The 18,869-nt window shown below is 41.2% G+C and overlaps 2 protein-coding genes across 6 annotated transcripts; both read right to left on the bottom strand.

The window, feature by feature from the left end:
* Window positions 1-333: 333 nt before the first annotated feature.
* Window positions 334-4,540, bottom strand: LOC112275096 (uncharacterized). Its single transcript, XM_024505104.3, has 10 exons — window positions 4,070-4,540; window positions 3,659-3,733; window positions 3,026-3,133; window positions 2,745-2,905; window positions 2,376-2,490; window positions 2,010-2,164; window positions 1,659-1,710; window positions 1,462-1,530; window positions 1,180-1,257; window positions 334-955 (listed from the first exon to the last, which is right to left on the bottom strand). The coding sequence occupies exons 1-10, from the start codon at window positions 4,400-4,402 to the stop codon at window positions 725-727; spliced, it is 1,377 nt and encodes a 458-aa protein (XP_024360872.1). The 5' UTR covers window positions 4,403-4,540; the 3' UTR covers window positions 334-724.
* Window positions 4,541-5,466: 926 nt separating this feature from the next.
* LOC112275095 (translesion synthesis protein REV1) lies at window positions 5,467-14,408 on the bottom strand. Of its 5 annotated transcripts, XM_024505100.3 has the most exons (24): window positions 14,241-14,408; window positions 13,603-14,001; window positions 13,185-13,253; window positions 12,733-12,865; window positions 12,509-12,624; window positions 12,214-12,290; window positions 11,761-11,988; window positions 11,117-11,349; window positions 10,834-10,977; window positions 10,610-10,742; window positions 10,337-10,425; window positions 10,062-10,112; window positions 9,562-9,879; window positions 9,384-9,476; window positions 8,959-9,018; window positions 8,735-8,821; window positions 8,432-8,515; window positions 8,255-8,327; window positions 8,084-8,158; window positions 7,579-7,815; window positions 6,878-7,293; window positions 6,502-6,721; window positions 6,049-6,329; window positions 5,467-5,772 (listed from the first exon to the last, which is right to left on the bottom strand). In XM_024505100.3, exons 2-24 carry the CDS (start codon window positions 13,752-13,754, stop codon window positions 5,731-5,733), a joined length of 3,411 nt encoding a protein of 1,136 aa, XP_024360868.1. In that variant the 5' UTR covers window positions 13,755-14,001; window positions 14,241-14,408; the 3' UTR covers window positions 5,467-5,730. The 5 variants fall into 5 exon arrangements, with proteins under 5 accessions (XP_024360868.1, XP_024360869.1, XP_024360871.1 ...); XM_024505101.3 differs by lacking the exon at window positions 14,241-14,408 and having other exon boundaries at window positions 6,878-7,302; window positions 10,101-10,112; window positions 13,603-13,904; XM_024505103.3 differs by lacking the exon at window positions 14,241-14,408 and having other exon boundaries at window positions 6,049-6,174; window positions 6,878-7,302; window positions 13,603-13,904.
* Window positions 14,409-18,869: the final 4,461 nt, after the last annotated feature.

An 18,869-nucleotide genomic window follows, 5' to 3' on the forward strand; every position in this document is an offset into this window, starting at 1 on the left:
GTATCTTTTATTTTATTTTATTCATTTATTTATTTTCTAGCATTGGAAGCTCCTCTTCATATGTAATTCCATGTTCCATCTCTAAAGCTAGATATGAATTCCTCCTCGCATAGGGCCCCTAATATTTAGTGGGAAACAGAATGGTCGAATTGGGCAGAATGGTCGACCTCCTCTTAAAAATGTTTACTAAGTTACCAGATCCACGCCGAACTCAGCAGTTGTATAGACTTCTGAGAATATCGTATCAGTTGGGCACAAAAACAAGACTGCAATCCCCTCAATTGTTTTCCAAAAGCATCTTCAGTGACCCAATTGCTGCTTAAGAAACTCAACTCACAAGAAACCAATCTGCGTAGGTATGTATATCCGAGCATCAGGTGCATCCAGTAATAAGGGATCTTAAGCTGTAATTTCTAGCTCTTGAATTTAGTGCAGACTGCTAAAGCACACTAACTGGGGTGAAGAGCCCAACTGCAGAGAAGTCTCGAGAAATCTTTGGCAGGAAAAGGAATAAAATTGCTAAAATAGATATGTACCCAACACTACCTGGTGCTACTTAAATGCTGATTCTCAAGGGTAGTCAAGTCGCTGAATCTATGTGGGACTCTCTTATACGGTACAATCTCCTTCAACTAAGAGGATGTCGTCAAAACATGTAGGTCAGACGAAGGGTGCAAGCACTAGACATTAAAAATATAGGCCTACACCCATGGTATCTGTAAGCCTACTCCCTGAAGCTATCGCTGGTTGCATTACTAGCCACGGGTGCCTTGGGTGCACTTCCATTGCCAGAAGGAAGCATCCTGAGGTCATCACCTTCAAGAGGAGCGTCTCTCTTCTTCATGTTACGCTTGATGTATGGATCTACTTCAGCACTTTCCTCCACTTCACCTATCTTTCTGAACTTGGCTGCTCTATCCTGCAACAGAGTCTCTACATCCATCTTCATCAACTCCTGTTGCGTGCACACAGATATGATTATTAGAAGCGGTTTAAGGGGTTGATTTGATCCACAAGGGACTAATAGAGCATGTAAATATGTAGAACTACAGCGAACTGGACCTTAGAAATATGAGGACTAAGTAATAACTCTAAGCCAATTGAGAAAAAAGGGTTATCATTGGTATGAGAAAGATAGAAAGAAGTAGCTTTTCAATTGGAATAGGTACATGGATTTACTTTCATATGCTTCATGACCACCGTCTTGATGTTTTTGGAAGTCTGCACAGGATCAGAATGTGCGCCACCTATAGGTTCCTGGGAGAATCAGAGTGCAAAATGCATATCAAGGTGATAAGTACAGATAAGTGCACCTCATGGATACAGCAGAAAATCCAAAACATGAGTAAAAAAAATCTCTTCGAACACTTGATGAAGATAACAATAAAACATGTACTGTCAGGCCCAAACTTAATGCCCCCTTGATTTCTACCGAAGAATAAGTAAAGCAGCTGAACGTACTGGAATAATCTCATCCACAACATTTAGTTTCACCAACTCATGCGCAGTGATACGCAAAGCTTCCGCGGCCTGAATACAATGAAAACGAGTTAGTGTTATACGCAAATAACTCTCAAACTATACACAAGTTCTCATTGTAAAACTAAAAACAATAAAGTCCTCATTAACAGGAAAATACAAGCATCATGATGTAATACCTTGGGGGCCGCAGCAGCAGTCTTCCAGAGAATAGCAGCACATGCTTCCGGACTACGCCAACCAAAACAATGTTCAGAAAAGGAATGAGAACGGGTTTTCTCATTAAATAAGCTCTGTATGCCAGTACTAATAAACTTTCACCTATGACAACTGGTGGCATTTTCGTAGACCTTACCATACAACAGAGGCATGTCAATCAAAATTTGAACTAGCTGGAGGGCCCCAACTGATAGTGCCATCGGTCGCGAAAGTGTTGAGGATATCATAACCAAGGATAAAAGATCATCAACATACTCGGAAGCCTCAAGGATGAAAATGGACTTAACACTCGTCAAAGCAGCTAACTTCACCTTGCTACATAGTAGACTGCGTTCTCAAGCATTAACATTCTGTTACCACATCCAATGGCAAGTGCACCTCCAGAGCCACCCTCTCCAATTACGATTGCGATGATGGGCACTTTAATGCCAAACATTTCCCTCAAATTGAAAGCAATGGCTTCTCCCTGCACACGGCCCCAACATTCTCATAATGAGTAGCTTGTAAACCCTGCTAAATACCTGTCAAAGTGCTAGAGCATTATCCCCTCACTGTAAAGTTTATACCAGTCTATAGCCGTCATGCAAAAACAAATATAAAGACAAGGAACTTCCAAATTGCAAGAATAAATTGAACAATGAAGAAGTTCATGATCATCGGAGGAGCGCTCGGCATACCTGACCAACTTCTTCTGCTTTGATACCAGCATATGCTCCTGGGGTATCAATGAATGTGAGGATAGGAAAACCAAATTTCTCTGCCTGTCGCATAAAGCGCAGAGCTTTTCTATATCTGCAAGGGTGAACAGCTATGTGAGAGATTTATTTAAGACACCTGATAGAAAATTAACGATTACGGTACGAAAATGTTGAAGATAAATCAATGTATAAACAGCTTGGACGTTCGCCACCAATACTCTCTCCGAAGTAATATGTGCTTCTCAGTAATAACAAGAGAAATAATAACTTAACATCTCTTTTGAATCGAGATATTAAATTATGTTTTGGCAATCTCCGTAATATATGTAAAAGCAAATGAAACCTTACCCGTTTGGCATTGGCATAGCAAAGTTACGGTAGATGTTCTCCTTTGTATTCCGACCTTTCTGGGTACCAATAAACATGAAGCTCATTCCATCCATAGTCCCAACACCACAGACCATAGCGGGGTCATCAAACCCAGCTCGATCGCCATGGAGTTCCACCCACTGCAATTGGAAGCCACAGTTCTTATTTCTGGCACAACTCGAAATATTTTGCCACATTTGTAACTAGCAAAAACAGATTGCACACACTGCTTACATCAATCTTCCAACGTTGCATATTACCTTGTCTGTGATATTCATGACGTGGTCTAGGACAGTTGGTCGGTTAGGATGACGGGCCACACTAAGGCGCTGCATTGGTGTAAGTTGTCCATAGAGCTCCCTACGCAACTGCTCAGCACGATAACAGGTTGTGGAAAACGCATTAGACACACACCCGAACTGAACACCAGCTTATTCGCAACAATCTTCTTCTCTGAGAATTCACATTTGATCGACCCAATTCAAGTGAAAATTAATCTGAAAGACGCCTTAAACCGATGAATAAATGCTATTGTAAAAAAGAAAGCCAGGTACAGAGCATATCGAATCTGGGTGTCACATTCTATTAGGTGCTTGACTTCGAACTAAACATCTCGACAAAGTCTTGAAAGGCTGACGCATGCGATAATTATCTCAGAATCCAATATCTAAAGTAGACATTCTAGGTCTTGCGTGAATATACTTCAATGAAAGTCGCGTATCACAGCTAGATAAGTAACCTAAAATCAGAGCAAAAAAATTAAAACCCAACACGCAAGTGAGAAATTAGAATACCAATCAAAATAGTACACACCGTGTACACCAGCTTGATTCTGGTTTAGCTGCTTAGCTGATGAGTAAAAATGAACAGGTCAAGCTAAGGTAATGACTAACCTGGTTATATCTCTCTTCGAGCTCAGCAATTTGATCAGTAAAATCCATGCCTGTCTTGTTCGCAAGCTCCCGAACCTATTGTCACATTACAACATAGGAATAAATTAGTTCCCATCCAATGGTCGCGTAGATAGAGTGCCATGCAAAGAAATTCAGAAATCAATTAACACAGTAATCCGTACTTCAGATACTAGGGCTATCATCAGACGCACATAAAATCTTGCAGTGCTAGGCCAGTGCTGAAAATCGCACAGCTCCAAACCCATACATTATTAACAGTGAAATTTAGAATGGCTACGAATTCATCGAATGACTGCTTCTAGGAGGGATATGGAGCAGTTGAGAGACAGAAAGACGGACCAAAAAAGGCAGAGTACCAGAAACACAACTAGGTCAAGGAGAGCGCCTCACTTCATCAATCTTGTTCTGAAGGTCCACAATAGGGCTCTCGAAAGGAAGAGTTACAGGCTTCGGCGGATTCGGCAAAGGTTTGAAGCGGTTCAAGAATTTCAGAGCCCCATCAGTAATTTCGCCCTGATAGACTTCCCCCATTTTCTCTGGCCATGGGTACTCATGTTCGCCACTCTTCTTCCCCTTCTTCGCTGAGATCACCACAGATCCCTTGCGCTGGCTCCTCGAAGGACCTCTGCCATTGAAGCTCGTGCCCAGTTGGCCTGCACACTGCATAATGCCATTGCTTGCGCTTCTGAGGGCTGTGGCTGCCGTCCCGCCTACGAACTCCATCGCTGCAATCCAGGAAACTCCACCTGCAGCAGGCCTAGAGCACAGTGATCCGATGCGTAATACTACCTTCCTCGACTAAAACAGAATACTAGAGCGAATCCTTGAATGCGGAGATGAGGGTGCTGGAAATGAAAATGCCGACGGAAAACCCAATGTTGCAACAAACTGGGTGATAGAAACGAAAGAAAGAACGAACGAATGAACAAACGAACGAACGGAGTGAAAAAGACGAACGAGGTCATACAGACGAAGAAGATGCGAGACGAACGCGGCGAAACCCTTCCCCTTGAATGGACCCAGTTGGGGTACTCGTTTATGTTCACAAAATGACACAAAATGACATGATGCGATGTCTCTACTTTCATTTTGACACACTGATTCTCTAAAACCTTAACGCAATGGTTTTAAATGAACATGAGTTTACATGCAGTGTAAGATGTTGACAAGGTGTTGCCCACAGCTTGATTGACGGAAGCTGAAAGAACTTGGTAGAAAGCTGTCGGTGCCTATCACGGAGGTGCCGATGATAGGAACCTGGCTTTGTTGTGTAGTAACATTTTCTAACACTTCGACATGTATAAACAATGAAGAATCGGGTTCTCGTTCAAGACGGAATTCAACTCAAAAATGCAAACAGTGTCGGTTAGTGTTCATAGTTGATTTTCACGATGCAAGCCACCCCGCCAAAAAAGTTCTTAAGTCTGGTCAAAGAACTCCAAAACCATTAACAGGATCTCAACACTACGCTGCTCAGTAAAATTACCTCCACCGTTGCGTAGCAATCCACTCGCAAATGCTGCACTATGACAGGTTGTATGAAAGTGCGAACAACTCCCATGTTGGAGCTTTTGGTACAAATCTTACTTGGCTTTGGCTTTTTGTGAAGCCGTCAAAAATAAATGAAACATTGCTCTTTTGTCTCTCCTGACTCGGTTGCCATCTCTATTGCAGTGTCATCCCATTTGGATGACACACCACTATCTCCTTTACCCATGATTATCATCAAATGTATCCATGCTTCAGTTAAACCTATCAATCTATGCTGGTGATTGCGACATCGTGAGTTCTGTCCAAAATCGATGAAACTTTGGAAAACAAAGTGTACGTCACTATGTATACAAATGAATAAATTTGTTACAATTCCCTGAAACTCAGGTGAAGGAATACTGTCGAAAATTTCTCTAACAAGGAATCTAAGGCTAAGATTTTGAAACAAGTGTTTGCTTCTTCCTGATGTTAGGACTTAATGTATGCTTCTAACAAAAGGCTCTGGAGGCTGAAGATATTTTCATGTGTTGGCGATTATTAAGAGCAGCACCTGTTGCTTGTTAGATTTTGAGGTGACCTCCATAACACTCTCCAACAATACCCTGAAGTGAAGAAAATAAACTCAGAAAGTAAGGACCAGACTATACAACAAAAACCAACGGTAGAGTATTCTACAAAAAGAATCAACCGACAACCTCTATAATTAGGTTACAACGATGACATAAGTCACTGATTTGGAAGGCGGTATCCTGCATGCTGCTTGAAGTAGGTGACCCTGTGTTGATCAATGCGTGAAAATTGCAGTTTCGCAATATACTAACCACACACTTGCCATAGCTTTTAGATTGCTAAGGGTATTTCAAGGTCATCAGCAATACCTGAACGAAGGGAGTAATGAGATCCTCAACAACCCTCCACAGTTGAGACTTGGCAGCAACTCTTTTTAGCACACGCATTATCATACAAACTTCCTCCAAGTCGCACGCTATCATTTGTTGAACATACTGTTTAATCAACTCCATACAACTTTGAATAACTTTCTGGCTTACTGTTGCAGAACATGCATTCGAAAGATGAGGGAGAACCGACAGCATTACAACTGAAAACGGTCTGACTGCACCTGCCATGTGCTCCGCTAGCACGCACAAGTTGCTAAATTCTGCAAAGATTTATTTTTTGAAGTTGATGCTTAGGAGAAGATGCACAAAATCGATGTTAGACAACAAATATGTACCGAAAGCTCTTACTACGCCAGATTCTATGAATTACAGCAGTTCATATTCAAGCCATCCAAAGACCAATCTCACATACAGAAAGGCAAAGGCTCTCACCTGCATCTTGGGATTCTTTGAACATGTGTACCCACTTAGGTGGTGTACCAGTCCAAAGATCTTCAAGTGAAGTTGATGAACATCTCTCAACGCAGAGCTTTTCCGGTTCACTCACGCGCAATGTCGACTTATCAGGCTTCTTCACCTGCTGTCGCTTATATTCTTGCTCAAGCTCTCTTCGCAAAGACAGCGGGAGCGCAGACATAACTGAGGGATCCAACTGCAGCCACACGAACCAGATCTTGATTACCATTCGTCATTGAAACTTTAAATCCCACCTAGAAATCATGACACGATCAATATAGTAGTACCAATCCATCGGCGAATTTAAACAGCACCTCTCAGTTTTGTAAACAATCTCCCACCACTTCATTACCTGTGATGCTGGTGGAAGTGCTACTATTTCGGGGCGGACTGAAGGTGGCCGTGAAGATTCTCCTCGTTCAGTCAAGGGCTCCAAAGGTAAAACCCTTCTAATTCCATCTTCTCTTCTGTCCACTCTATTACTTACCTCAGATGTTTTAGTTTTATGGGCACCCTTCATTACTGCCACAGGAGATAAATAATTTTTTGCAGGCTTACTGGAGACCACAGGCTGGGCTGCGAGTTCCCCATAAACTTCTCGAATTTCAGCCAGAATTTCAGGCGGAAGTGAAGCTAAAACAGAGGGGTCTAATTCAGAGAGCGGGGGTAAGTTTGTTGGAGGTGGTGCAGCTTTTGTTGAACTCCTCCCAACCTGAATGCGATCCTTCGTATCTGGTGCAATGAAATTCCTCATACCAGATTCCGCAGCTGTGAACACTGGGGATTTAGGGTGATATTCCAGTGGAAATGACTCAGAGGAATGGCAAGTTTTAAATGCGGAATTAAGAAAACCATAAAGTTGCTAGAACGACCACAACGATGCTTGTACGTCTTACTTTTTGATACAAATAATTCATGCAGTAAGTACATACTAACTCGATTTGAGTTACTCACCAAGAAGTTGTAACTTTTAATACACAACTTGTAACTTGGCTACTTAAGTTCTTCCTAACCAACTAGATTTTGTGAGCCAAAAGTTGGACGAAGGTATACCTGCATGTAAATCATTATTGTCTTGCGCTGATGTATTGAGAGGTAGTTTCGGAACATCTAAAGCTGGACTTTTGACAGGAATCGATTCCCCAGCCTCTGTCTTGAGTGGCTCAGTGCTTCTGTGTATGATTGTCTGATTGCCTGAGTTACGATCCGCAGGAGCACTTTCATCCAGCATTACTTTGCTGATCTCAGGAGCTAACCATGACTTCAGTGCACGCTGTTGGCCTTGTCCACCTGCAATGGATATTTGAATGAAGTAACTATTACTTCGAACAGAATGACATTTAAAATCCATTGGAAACGGCTAGTGTCCGTCAAACTAGAGGTTTACAAAGAAATATCGATGAGAAAGGCCAAGCTGAAAGTATCAGTTACCAGGGCAAGTGCTTTGCACAGAATGCCCATACATGCCCCAAACCTAAGGAGTTGGAATAAGGATGTTGAGCATATTACATGAGCTACTAGTCAGGAATTTTAAATAGCATTCGTAAACTAAACGCACCTTTCAGTGACTGGCCAGAACCAACTGCTTCAAGCCTTGTGACTTGCAAACCTACCCCACGGACATCACGCACATCTGCAGGACAATCAATGTAAAAGTCATCCAAAAAACACACAATTTTCCTTTCTGAACTGTGAAGCATGCCGGTAAGTATGAGATCAAAGAACATACCGAATGCAAAAGAGTTGAAAAGTTGTTTTGCCACACGAAGTAGGATCTCCTGAGAATCAGTAGCGTATCCAACCTGAATACATGCACCAGGGATTCAACTCCAAAGCATTAAAGCAAGATAATAAATAAATAAAAACACAAATGACAAAGTCGGTAATGAAATTGAGGGTATCATACCGTTTCAGAACGACTGAAGTTGTCACAAACTCCACAACCCATGAATTTGGAAGGCTCCCCAGAGCCTTCTTTCCGTCTCTTCACCTAAACATGAAAATGGACACAATGATGTTAAAAAAGGTGACAGTTAAACTACACGTTGGATCTACTGCGTGTAAGCAAAGGTGCAGAAGAACTTGGGACTTCGAATTGGTCTAGGACTAAAAACAGGAATAAAGCCCAGCAGTGCATTAAAGTTGATACAATAAGGTGTGAAGCTACAAGACAGTTAAAAATCGCAGAATTAAAATCTCACTCAAATACCTTCAAGGTAATAGTGCGACCTTTGACAGCAGCAGTTTGTAAGCGTGTCGCGACCTCTGTGCTTAACGTTACCAAAAAACGATGAGCCTAACCACGGCAAGCCCACATTATTTTCGGTCTGTGAAGTATGGCTTTTCACCACTACATCAGCATGCAACCGCCAAGAAAATCCACTTACGTTTTCTTGCAACCTAGTCCACGTACGAACACGAACATATACTTACATCCTCAGGCACAAGAAAACGAACACCCCAGTTAACTTCCGCACCAATTGACTTGCGTATCTGCAAGAATGTAGTTTGAGTGTCATCAGAAACTGAACTGAAGTCGAATAGCTCAGACTGTTCAGGTAAAAAACACTAATTCCAGCCATAAAACATGATTAAATGGTGCAAAGGATACAGACATTGTCTTGTGGTAATTATCTAGTTCCAGTATTAAAACATCATTGCAAACATGATAGGTAAAAAAGTAGATGATGTTCCGTTTACAGGTTTCGCTGCTGTGTACCACATCAACAATCAGAACTATGTGAAAAAGAGCCGAAAAATGAAATTCATATCAAAAACCAGCATTCCCTGCGACCCCTTTGCATGCACAAATCCTTTGAAAGTATCGTGGATCAGAGGAAAGGGCACGGGTAAAGAACCTGAGCTTGTTGAACTTCACGAGTATCAATTCCTCGTGCATAAGACCACAGCATGTCTCCTGTTTTCACACCGAATTCCCTTTGCAAAAAGTCCTGCCTCAAGCTAACAAACTTAATTTCCGCCACATTATAATGCTTCATGTTCATCAGGGGTATGGACATCAGACAGGTCATCTACCTTTGAAACTCTTAGCAGATCAGAGCACTTGTGAAGATTGTGAGATTTTAATTTTTCCTTTAACGTCCATCCAACACCAGGAAGATCCTCCACGGCGAGCTCATCCATGAATCCCTCTACCTCTGAGGGTGCAATGTAGTATAGACCGTTGGGCTTGGCCTTTCGTGTGGCCAGACGTGCTAACAACTTATTCTTTGAGACACCTGCACTAGCAGTGCACCGGGTTGCTTCAAAAATCTGGCTCCTTATCACTGATGCAATTTGGCATGGGTCCCCTTGATCTGTGACGTCCAAAAAGGCCTCATCACAGCTAACAGCCTGCGCAATTGTGGAAAAAAATTTAAACCTTGTAGAAGTGACAACGTAGACATATCAAAATATCAATTCAAAATTGAAACCCAGACAGAATATTTAAGCCAACCATGAACACCACATTGACACCTCTATGAACGTCATGCAGATATCACCCATATTGTACGAAGATGAAGTAATAAGCCTGCCTGTACTCTGCCACAATGGTGATGCAAAATATTGTATACCTTATCAGCTACCTGAAATAACAGAACAAGAACAAAGTCAATACTTAAATATGCACGCCATTCATTGCAGAAAAAGTCACCGTTAACCATGTTATAAACTCAACCATTCAATAACCTTGCAAGAAGTAAACCGGATGCAGATCACTAAAAGACACACTTGTTGTCACACATGGCGAAGCTAAAATGGGCGATGAGAAGCCATTATAACATTTATAATGCAATACAGAGATGTGAACCTGCTCATAAGCCTCAAAATTATAGGGTACTATCTCCAGGTCAGGACATTTTGCTTTCGCATCACGCACAAACATGCCTGCCCGAACTCCTGGAAATTGAGAGTCAAATGTTTAAGCCACTTTCGGCAAGTTAAGGCAAGAACAAGGAAAAGGTCACAAACACACTTTTATCCACTGGAAAATCTCACCTAACGGACACGCTGCAACTTCGGTATTCTGAGATGATAAACGATAACAATGAAACAATCATGCTATAAAACTACAACAGCTTACCAAAAGCTCTTGCTGGGTAATTTGCAGATGATATCTCTCCACTACCGCGTACACTATCAGAATGACAGACAGCAACTGGCTTGTCGTGAAGTTCAGGTCGGTCTCTCACAACCACAGCCACAAAGAAGCAGTCCTGCGAATTTCATAATACTCAGAGAAAATCACAATTGATGTTCAGCGACAAGCCATGCCATGAGGATGTCTGTGATTGTCTTAGTGTTTACCATATCGATGTGGATGACAGCAGGATCACTTCCTGATTTAGCTCTAAAAACTTGTTGGTCTTGACCTTCACTATTATCGTTGAAGGACCCATACCGACTTTGGTAACGGTTACGCCATGTTCCTATGAAATGAAGTCTAGAAGACTGCAATCAATCACCAACCACAAGCAAGCTTGTTAATTTTAAGATGGTCATTCAAAGACAACAAATAATACGCAAATACACCAAAAATATTTATCCATTACTATGGTCGTTTGATTGGTTAAGGTGCGATTAGATTTGCCTTGAAGTAGTTTTGTACAAAATTATCGTCTCCCAACGTTGAGTGAGTCGCAGCAGCAGCGGCATCTGAGTAGCCAGCGCCGGTATTTCGCTTACTTCTGTCTACAATAGCTACACTGTCTTTCTTGCCGTGGGACTCGAGCACTCCTTGGTTTTCAGTCTCAGAGCATTCATCAGCTTTCACTTCAATGCCTTTCAGGTCCTCCTCCAAAAGGGTAAAATTAACAGCTCCATCTGTTGGAATGTAAACAAAACCGTGATGATCTTGAACAAGTCTGCTGCTTAAATTTTCTAAACTCAGCAGTGAGTATTGTTAGCTAGAGGAGGCTTCAAAAACACGGAAGTGTCAGATCGAAAGTCGGATGTGTCCAAAACTTGTTAGAGTTAGAGACGACACTTGAGAGTTGTGCACTAAGGTGCCGTGGCTCAGAGACCGAAAACATACAAATTGTAATAGCAAGTTGCGTCGCATAAACGTTAGCTAGAGTTGAAGAAACCCACAGGGCGTTAAGGATAAATTGAAACAACAGCTGAAGTGATACAATAACTAGTTGAAGTATTCAAAATCTCTTTTCAATTAAAATCGCACAGGAACGGTAGCATTTTTACGTACACAACAATATCATGGACTCTCGTGTGACTAACCTTGTACAGAAGATGGACCTTGGTTGTCTGACGTTGGAACATTTTCAAGTGCTAGCAGCTCCGATCGGGGTTCTAAGTCTATGTCCATCATGTTTGAATATGTTGGGTAATTATCCCTCCAGTCAAGAGGAAGAGGGCAGTGATCGAGTTTGGGATTCAAATATGCCGACTGCAGAGTACGCTGATTTGGATGTTCCAATGCTATTCTTTGGAGTTGATATGGAGCCCCTGCAAGTGATAATTACCATAATATTGCACTGTCTTTAATTTCACAGTGAAACAGATAAAACGATCTACACAAGATCTGGATTACGAAATCTCAAATTAAGTTAAGCGTAAAAGAGCTAAACAAACGCCCGTCAGCTCCGGTGCAAGGTTATGCGGCTAAAAAGAGTGGTCTGAAAACAGGGGAAACAAAACGGATTTCAGAATATTACAAAGGAAATCTCTTACAAGATAGGACTCGGCCTGCAGCTATGCTGTCCACGATCCATTCTGGTTTTACTATTGGCAAACCTCGACTGAGGGATCTGCAGATGAGATGCCAGCTTTGAGCACTTGTCCCCGTATGTGAGAAACAAAACGAAGAGAAAACCAACTCGTTTCCAAGTCAATGCCAAGATCGACGACCAAAAAACCTTTTTTTTTTTTTTTTTTTTTTTTTTTCAAATCAGCAAGAAAATACACAGTTGCAACTTTCCAATCAGATGACCTCAAAGTGACCATTTCATAATAAACCCTTGAACACCTTGGATTTTTAATTTTGCTATCAGGAAGAGTGCTGCAAATGATGTGAGTGACAAGCTCCCTTCTAAAGTAATTCTCAAAAACACCTCCATATTGTAGCATTAGATGTCGTAGCTCCTGCAAAGCAAGGTTATAAACTGAGAAACATGCTTCAGAAGGGTCATGATTAAGTTGAGGATAAACTAAAAAGGTTATCGTATACAGCCTTGCGTACGCAATTCAAACCTGATGAGTAGGTACAGTGAAACCGTCCACCCAAATTGAAATTCCATTGAATATGCGTGACTTGGTTGAAATCTCAGCGACTACAATTTGCCCCTCCTTTGAATGTAGCGCTGCAACAGCCGCTGTCGCATTGCTGAAGTTTGACATAAAAAAGTCCGAGACAATGTGAGCTAAAGACACAATGTACCCATTCAAGACTACGACGCAGTAAAAACGTCTGCCACTTGCAAAAAGATGTTCAAGAACAACTGAACTCACGGACCCCTCTGCGATTATTTTAGTTCTAAGAATTGTACTCGACAAAAACACAAACAAGAGCCACAAATATAATCTGAATCCAAAAGAACGTTATTTCATGAACAGGCAATAAAGCTACGCACAAAAACAAAAAACAAAAAAAAAGAAGAAGAAGATAAAAGCAAAGAGAAGTGAGATTGGGGCGATCCAAATACTTGAGAAGCTTGTTAGAAGAGTCCTCATTATATTGCACATTTAGCTTGCGGCGCTTTTCAGCCATGTATCTGATTACCATGAGCATGAGTCCAAGGAAAGTCATCGCATCAGTACTTCCAGGTGACACGAAACCACTGGACTTGATCAATTCTGACATCCTGGTCTATGAATGGGAGTGCTGAAAAATAATCTGATCTATAACTCCTGTAATTGGAACAGATGAGAATGTAGACCAAACCAGCCAATGCTGATGACACTCATGTTAAATCCAATCTTAATTTCTGCTAAAAAATATTGTCCCACGATGGCTATGATCAAAGGGGTGAGAAGCAAACAAAGTTCCTTGCAGCAATTGTTGATAGCTTTACAAGTTGAGTTTCAATCCTACATATGATCGATTTTCAATTAATGTAAAACCTGCCAAAGTCACTGACGCTCGAGGGATCTTTCTCGCGAATGCTGCTGATTCTTGCAGAAGCAAAGGATTGAGCTCCCCATGCCATGCCACGCGGAACATTGTCCACTTTTTTTCTTTTGAGCGATTCTTCCTCTTTCTCTTCACCTGCCATTGTAAATCACTTCCAAAGCACGTCAAAGAACCGACAGAAACAGCCAACGGCCGATATGACACAAAATCAGGGTTTGACTTCCATTTGATAAGAAATTAAATCCTCCCCATCGGCCATGATTCCGTTCAAGTTTGAATGTTTTCATGCCAGTTGTCGCATGGCATCCAGCACCATCTCAGAAACAAAGAATCACTTGAGCGTTACTTCGTTCACCAGAAAATGCCACATCGAATGGCTCAATCTCGTCCTGTAAACACAAAAAAATCATCTCAATACTTCTCCCAAGATTCCGAAAACGGTACAATGTACAATTCTTCCTAACGCTTGCATGACACAATCCCCTTCAACCGCCACTTCAGGGACTGTGAGAGATTGAAGTAGATCACCGAACATCCACACATTGACAAAAATAATTGCTAGAATGATTTCGGGAGAAAATTATCCAGAGATTTAGTACAATCCACTATTCAAAGTGAAAAATCTCACATGTATGTAAACGCTTCATTCTCTCCTCCATCTTAAAAGTTGTCCGTCAAGCTCCACAACAAATTTCACGTTTGTCATCAGCGACTCCCGTCGATTCGATTTCGACGCATTGCAGCGTGAAATTGACTGAACCCTGCATTCCAAACCATGAGCGCAATCCGAACTCAAATCGAAATGCGAAGCCACTTCAAAACAGTCGTTGGATTGATGGAGGGAGTGAAGGAATTGCGCGGGAATCGTATGCGATGACTAGGATTTAGCGCCATATCAATCAACGACAGCCGTGGCTTAAACCTGAAGCTATCCACCGATGACCCCTCTGTTCATTCACGGTTTAAGGGCAAGACCCTGTCACCGTAACGAAATCTTTCACCGTCGATGGTCCCACTGGTTGGTGGACACTGGATTTGTAATATTGGTAGTGATTTTGCAGAGGGGAAGTTTCAAGAGGAGCCATCGCTCAGTGTTTCTTACAAACATTATTGCAAGTCCAGTGGCTAGGTGAAGGCTTCGTTGTAAAAGTGGAAAACAGCTTGTTAATGTAAATTTTATAGCCACTTTTGCTTCTATGCAGCGATTTGTCATACTGGACGGTGCCTTTTCTCTGAGGCTTAGCTCTGATGTCTGATGGAGTATTTATTGGCTCTGTTGATGAAGATTACACACAAGAAGACGTTATGTGAACTTGTTGAGGATGGACGTTACATATGCAACATGCTGCAAGGTTGACTGTAATTATAAGAGAGAAGAAAGTTGTGTCAATGGAACCTTACGAAGTGTTATGAAAATTGGCTCGATGTGTCTTGTTTCTTAACAAAGTTCGATCGTTTCATGTGTCTTCAGGACCAAGAATAACATCTTTTGTTACCACGATTCCTAGAATGTCCTTGCTCGGTATGCATTAGGTTAGCCGGTCTGTTGTTGCTGCAACTGCTTATAAGAGGCTAACCTCAGGACGACAAGGTAATAGGATCGGGTCACTTTTTAAGATTCTGTTCCTTTGCTCTACGAAACCGACCATTGCGGTCTAAAAGCATTTTAGTGCGACAGTGATTGTGGACTTGTCGCAATTGAACAGAGGGAAAAAAGAAAAATATAATGTGGTTATTCTTCTTTATTTCACTTCGTCTAGATGTTACTTTGAATCCGCAAGCTCACTGAACTAACGGATTCTTCATTTTCTGGAATTAGTCTATTTAATCTCGAAATGAGACTGCAATATTTTTTTCAGAACTTCCCCAGAGATAGCCATCCATTGATCCAATCGGCTAGTTCTTGATGAAATTTTTGACGGGTATTACAGTTGAAGCTGATGTCATATGACCAATAGTTGTATGAAGCTGGTTGTGACAAGTTTAGGCAGAAGATGCCGCAGATTGTGTTGATCAATTCGATATGAGCACTGCGGCGACCGCCTTTTGGTAGCTCCATCAACGAGACAACAAAAATATAGATCATTCATCGCATCAAGTCTATATTACTATATTACAGTAGGATAAGAAGGAAAACTCAATTCAAGCAGCTTCGTGCGCACTTACTGGGAACTAACCTGCGGGTGCGGGGGATAACACCCCTCTCTTCTTCCACATTCCGTATCCGCCAGAGTGCAAAGGCCCAGTTATTGTGTCTGGCTGCACTTTGGTGGAGTTGAAGGGGCAGGGTTATGCATATCCCTTCGCAAATTTTCTACGATAAGTCACTGAAACTGCATCAAGAAGGGATTGGCGATTGCACAGGTAATAACAGAGAGGGCGAAATGGTCCTCAAGGAATTAACCCCACGCCAGCACCCACGTCCTGTATATTAGACCACTTCGGTCAACCTTGAATGTGGAAAGATCACACAAAATCTGCAATTCTGAATCTTGCCAAGGCAGAAAAATGATCAGCAGCCTTGGTGCTAATTAATGCGTGGCAGGAATGATGTATTCTTTCTAATTCATTATGACTTCACCGAACAGATTTGTACTTGCGAGCAACAACTTGTTGTGATTCTCGAAATGTTTCAACACCATACATGACAAATTGTGTACGCTATAAGCAGAAGAGACTGTCTTCTGCTTGTCCCTAGATTGGACTTCAATCTCGTAACATACAGAAAATTAGTTCGGACATCCTGCGGTTTGAAAACGAAGATAGTCAGACCACATGCTTGTCTGAGCCACGGATTATTTCGATCCTAATGGATTGGCATATTTTCTCTTTTAATTTTTTCCATTGTCTTCTATCGATGATTATTCCTTTACTCTAAAGAGATTCAAATGCATCGAGGGGAACGTTCTGATAAGCACGTTTGGACTAGTTCTTTTCAATTGGCCGTATCCTTTTATCGACCGATTTCAAGCTTTATTTTCGGTATTCTGATGCCATTCACTACAGTTGATAAAGACATAGCTTCAAATCTGATCTCCATTATCTGCGGTGCCCGATTTTGTTTCCAGACATCATGCTTGGCTTCTGTTGCGTTGGTGGTAATGGAGCAGGGGACCGCGCCAATATCAAGCCGCCGCCGGAACCAAACGAGTTGTACATAATAGAGCAGACCACCTTGCAAACCCATGAAAGTTCTTGAGACACTCTCTAGGTCTGAGAAAGACTTGAGAGGACACTCCTACAATAGCCTCGGGAACTGCATGACGTTTTTCATTAGATGAGGTGGTTCCCTGAGCATTTGCAGGACAGTTCTTTCAAGCCTTCCTCGGACTTTGGATTGTTTGTTCCATATCATGTTTACCAAAGTTTTCTTTGGAGAAACTTCAGCGCATTTGTTTCAGGCGATCCATTCTGAATCTGAGGTCCAATTTGTGTAAGAGAATTTGTTCCTGCTACTGAATACCTACTTTCTGTCAAACTTGTGCATGTACGTTCTAAATTCTTTGGTCGTGAATAGCACATTTAAGTTTTACATACATTGCATTGTGCATTAATTTGAAGGATGCCGATCAAAGAGCAATGGATCTACTACGTTTACGATCCACGTAGCGTCTAATTGACTCAAAGTTTCCCGAACATGGTAAGCGTCACGAGTTTGTGTGCTACCGCTTTGATTTAGGTCCACCGAACCTTCAATTGATAATAGAATGACTTCTAAACACTTAGATCGATCGATCTGTTGTAATCAACATGTAAGCTACAATAAGTCGTCCTATGCTGGAGAGACGATTCCTCATGATTTTGACCGTTACCGACAATCTGGTATTCAAAGTTAATCATGCAGAAGGTATGAAATCAACTGTGGAAATGAGAAGAACGAATTTCACGAAAACTTAGAAGTTGAGGATGCGAAGCACTTGAAATTCTATTGACTGTAACCTGAAGTGCACTTCAAGCTGATGTCGAACACATGTTGCTGGACTTGATCATGGTGACATTTCTGTATATGTATTCTTGCTTAGTTGTGTCATTATCTTTTTCTTAATATTCGTTGAAAAACTAGTAATCTTGAAAGTATTCATTTTGGTAAATTTGATGTTGGCTCCATTATAATATACTACTAGACGTACACTTTTGTTTCTTTACAAAACCACTCATGAATGCTCAGGTTCTAGAATACTTTTTAAAGTTACGTTTACTTCAAAATTATTCTAATTGATATGTAAAATTAGTCCCATTGTTATTTGTTTGTCATACAGATACTAAACAATTCATATGCCTTGTTACAATCATGTTTAAAGAAACTTTGTCTACATCCACCCTCAACATTTTGAGAGAGGCAATGTTACTTCAAAATGCCAAAATATTTTTTCCTTCAATACTCTCAAAATAGATAATCACTTTTCAGACTAAATTATTCTTTGACAGTGTAAAATTGTATGATTACAAAAAATGAATTTTATATTTATGTTCACCCAAGTGTTAAAAAATTTGCACATCACCTCTTGATTTTTTTTATTTTTTGATGTTGCACAATCAAAGGAGAAACATAATGTAGAGAAAGCATTAAGCCCAAATCAATCTCCAAAGGAAATGGTAACAACATGCAACATTCTTACAAAGACTTTACATCCTCATGGAAATACACGTCTTTGCAATGAAAGAACAAGAGCCAACAAAACATATGCAAACCCTAACTGAGTCAAAATGTCCCATCTTATACATTTTTGTCACTCTCATCACCGTTGTTGATAAGAATACAATCTTTCTTGTAGGGGTCAGAAGCTGACCTGCCATTTATTGTTATTTCAACAAGTGTTCTCATCTGGCAGGTAGAATATGTCACGAATAGAGTGCGTGTGTGTGTGTTGATTGAACTCTGCAGTGTGAAAGAGGTTCCAGACAATTTCAGCTCAATCCATCATCCAAAATGAAGATGAATGATTAATGATGTGACGAATGAAATACAACATTCATCCTTATTCTTCGCAACGGCGTTGAGAAAACGGAGGTTAGAGCGCAGATAAGGTTTTGCCTTCGACGAGGACTAGGATCTCATTTTGCGGCTCTTAGCAGTCCGTGAATTGCATCAGCAGAATCTAACTCTCACGTGCCATCAATCGAGGCTGTTGGCATCTGGTTATTGTGTTTAACTGGCCGAGAATCTAGCTCGAATTTTACAATCACCACGAGAAATCTATGGATTTCGACGTAGCTTTTTTGGTTGAGGTGGTCTCGTTTCGTGGAGTTGTTGTGT

The sequence above is a fragment of the Physcomitrium patens genome, chromosome 22, assembly GCF_059467195.1.
Source record: "Physcomitrium patens ecotype Gransden chromosome 22, ASM5946719v1, whole genome shotgun sequence".
Lineage (NCBI taxonomy): Eukaryota > Viridiplantae > Streptophyta > Bryopsida > Funariales > Funariaceae > Physcomitrium > Physcomitrium patens.

Excerpts from the sequence above, each read along its gene's own strand:
- LOC112275096 (XM_024505104.3), bottom strand. The coding sequence starts at position 4,402 with ATGGAGTTCGTAGGCGGGACGGCAGCCACAGCCCTCAGAAGCGCAAGC. Across the intron at positions 1,258-1,461 it reads TTGTGGATGAGATTATTCCA|GAACCTATAGGTGGCGCACA; the intron begins GTACGTTCAGCT and ends TGATTCTCCCAG. Across the intron at positions 956-1,179 it reads TGGTCATGAAGCATATGAAA|GAGTTGATGAAGATGGATGT; the intron begins GTAAATCCATGT and ends TGCACGCAACAG.
- LOC112275095 (XM_024505099.3), bottom strand. The coding sequence starts at position 13,754 with ATGGCAGGTGAAGAGAAAGAGGAAGAATCGCTCAAAAGAAAAAAAGTG. Across the intron at positions 10,978-11,116 it reads TTGTACAAAACTACTTCAAG|TCTTCTAGACTTCATTTCAT; the intron begins GCAAATCTAATC and ends GATTGATTGCAG. Across the intron at positions 8,822-8,958 it reads GTTTTCTTGTGCCTGAGGAT|GCTCATCGTTTTTTGGTAAC; the intron begins GTAAGTATATGT and ends TGCCGTGGTTAG.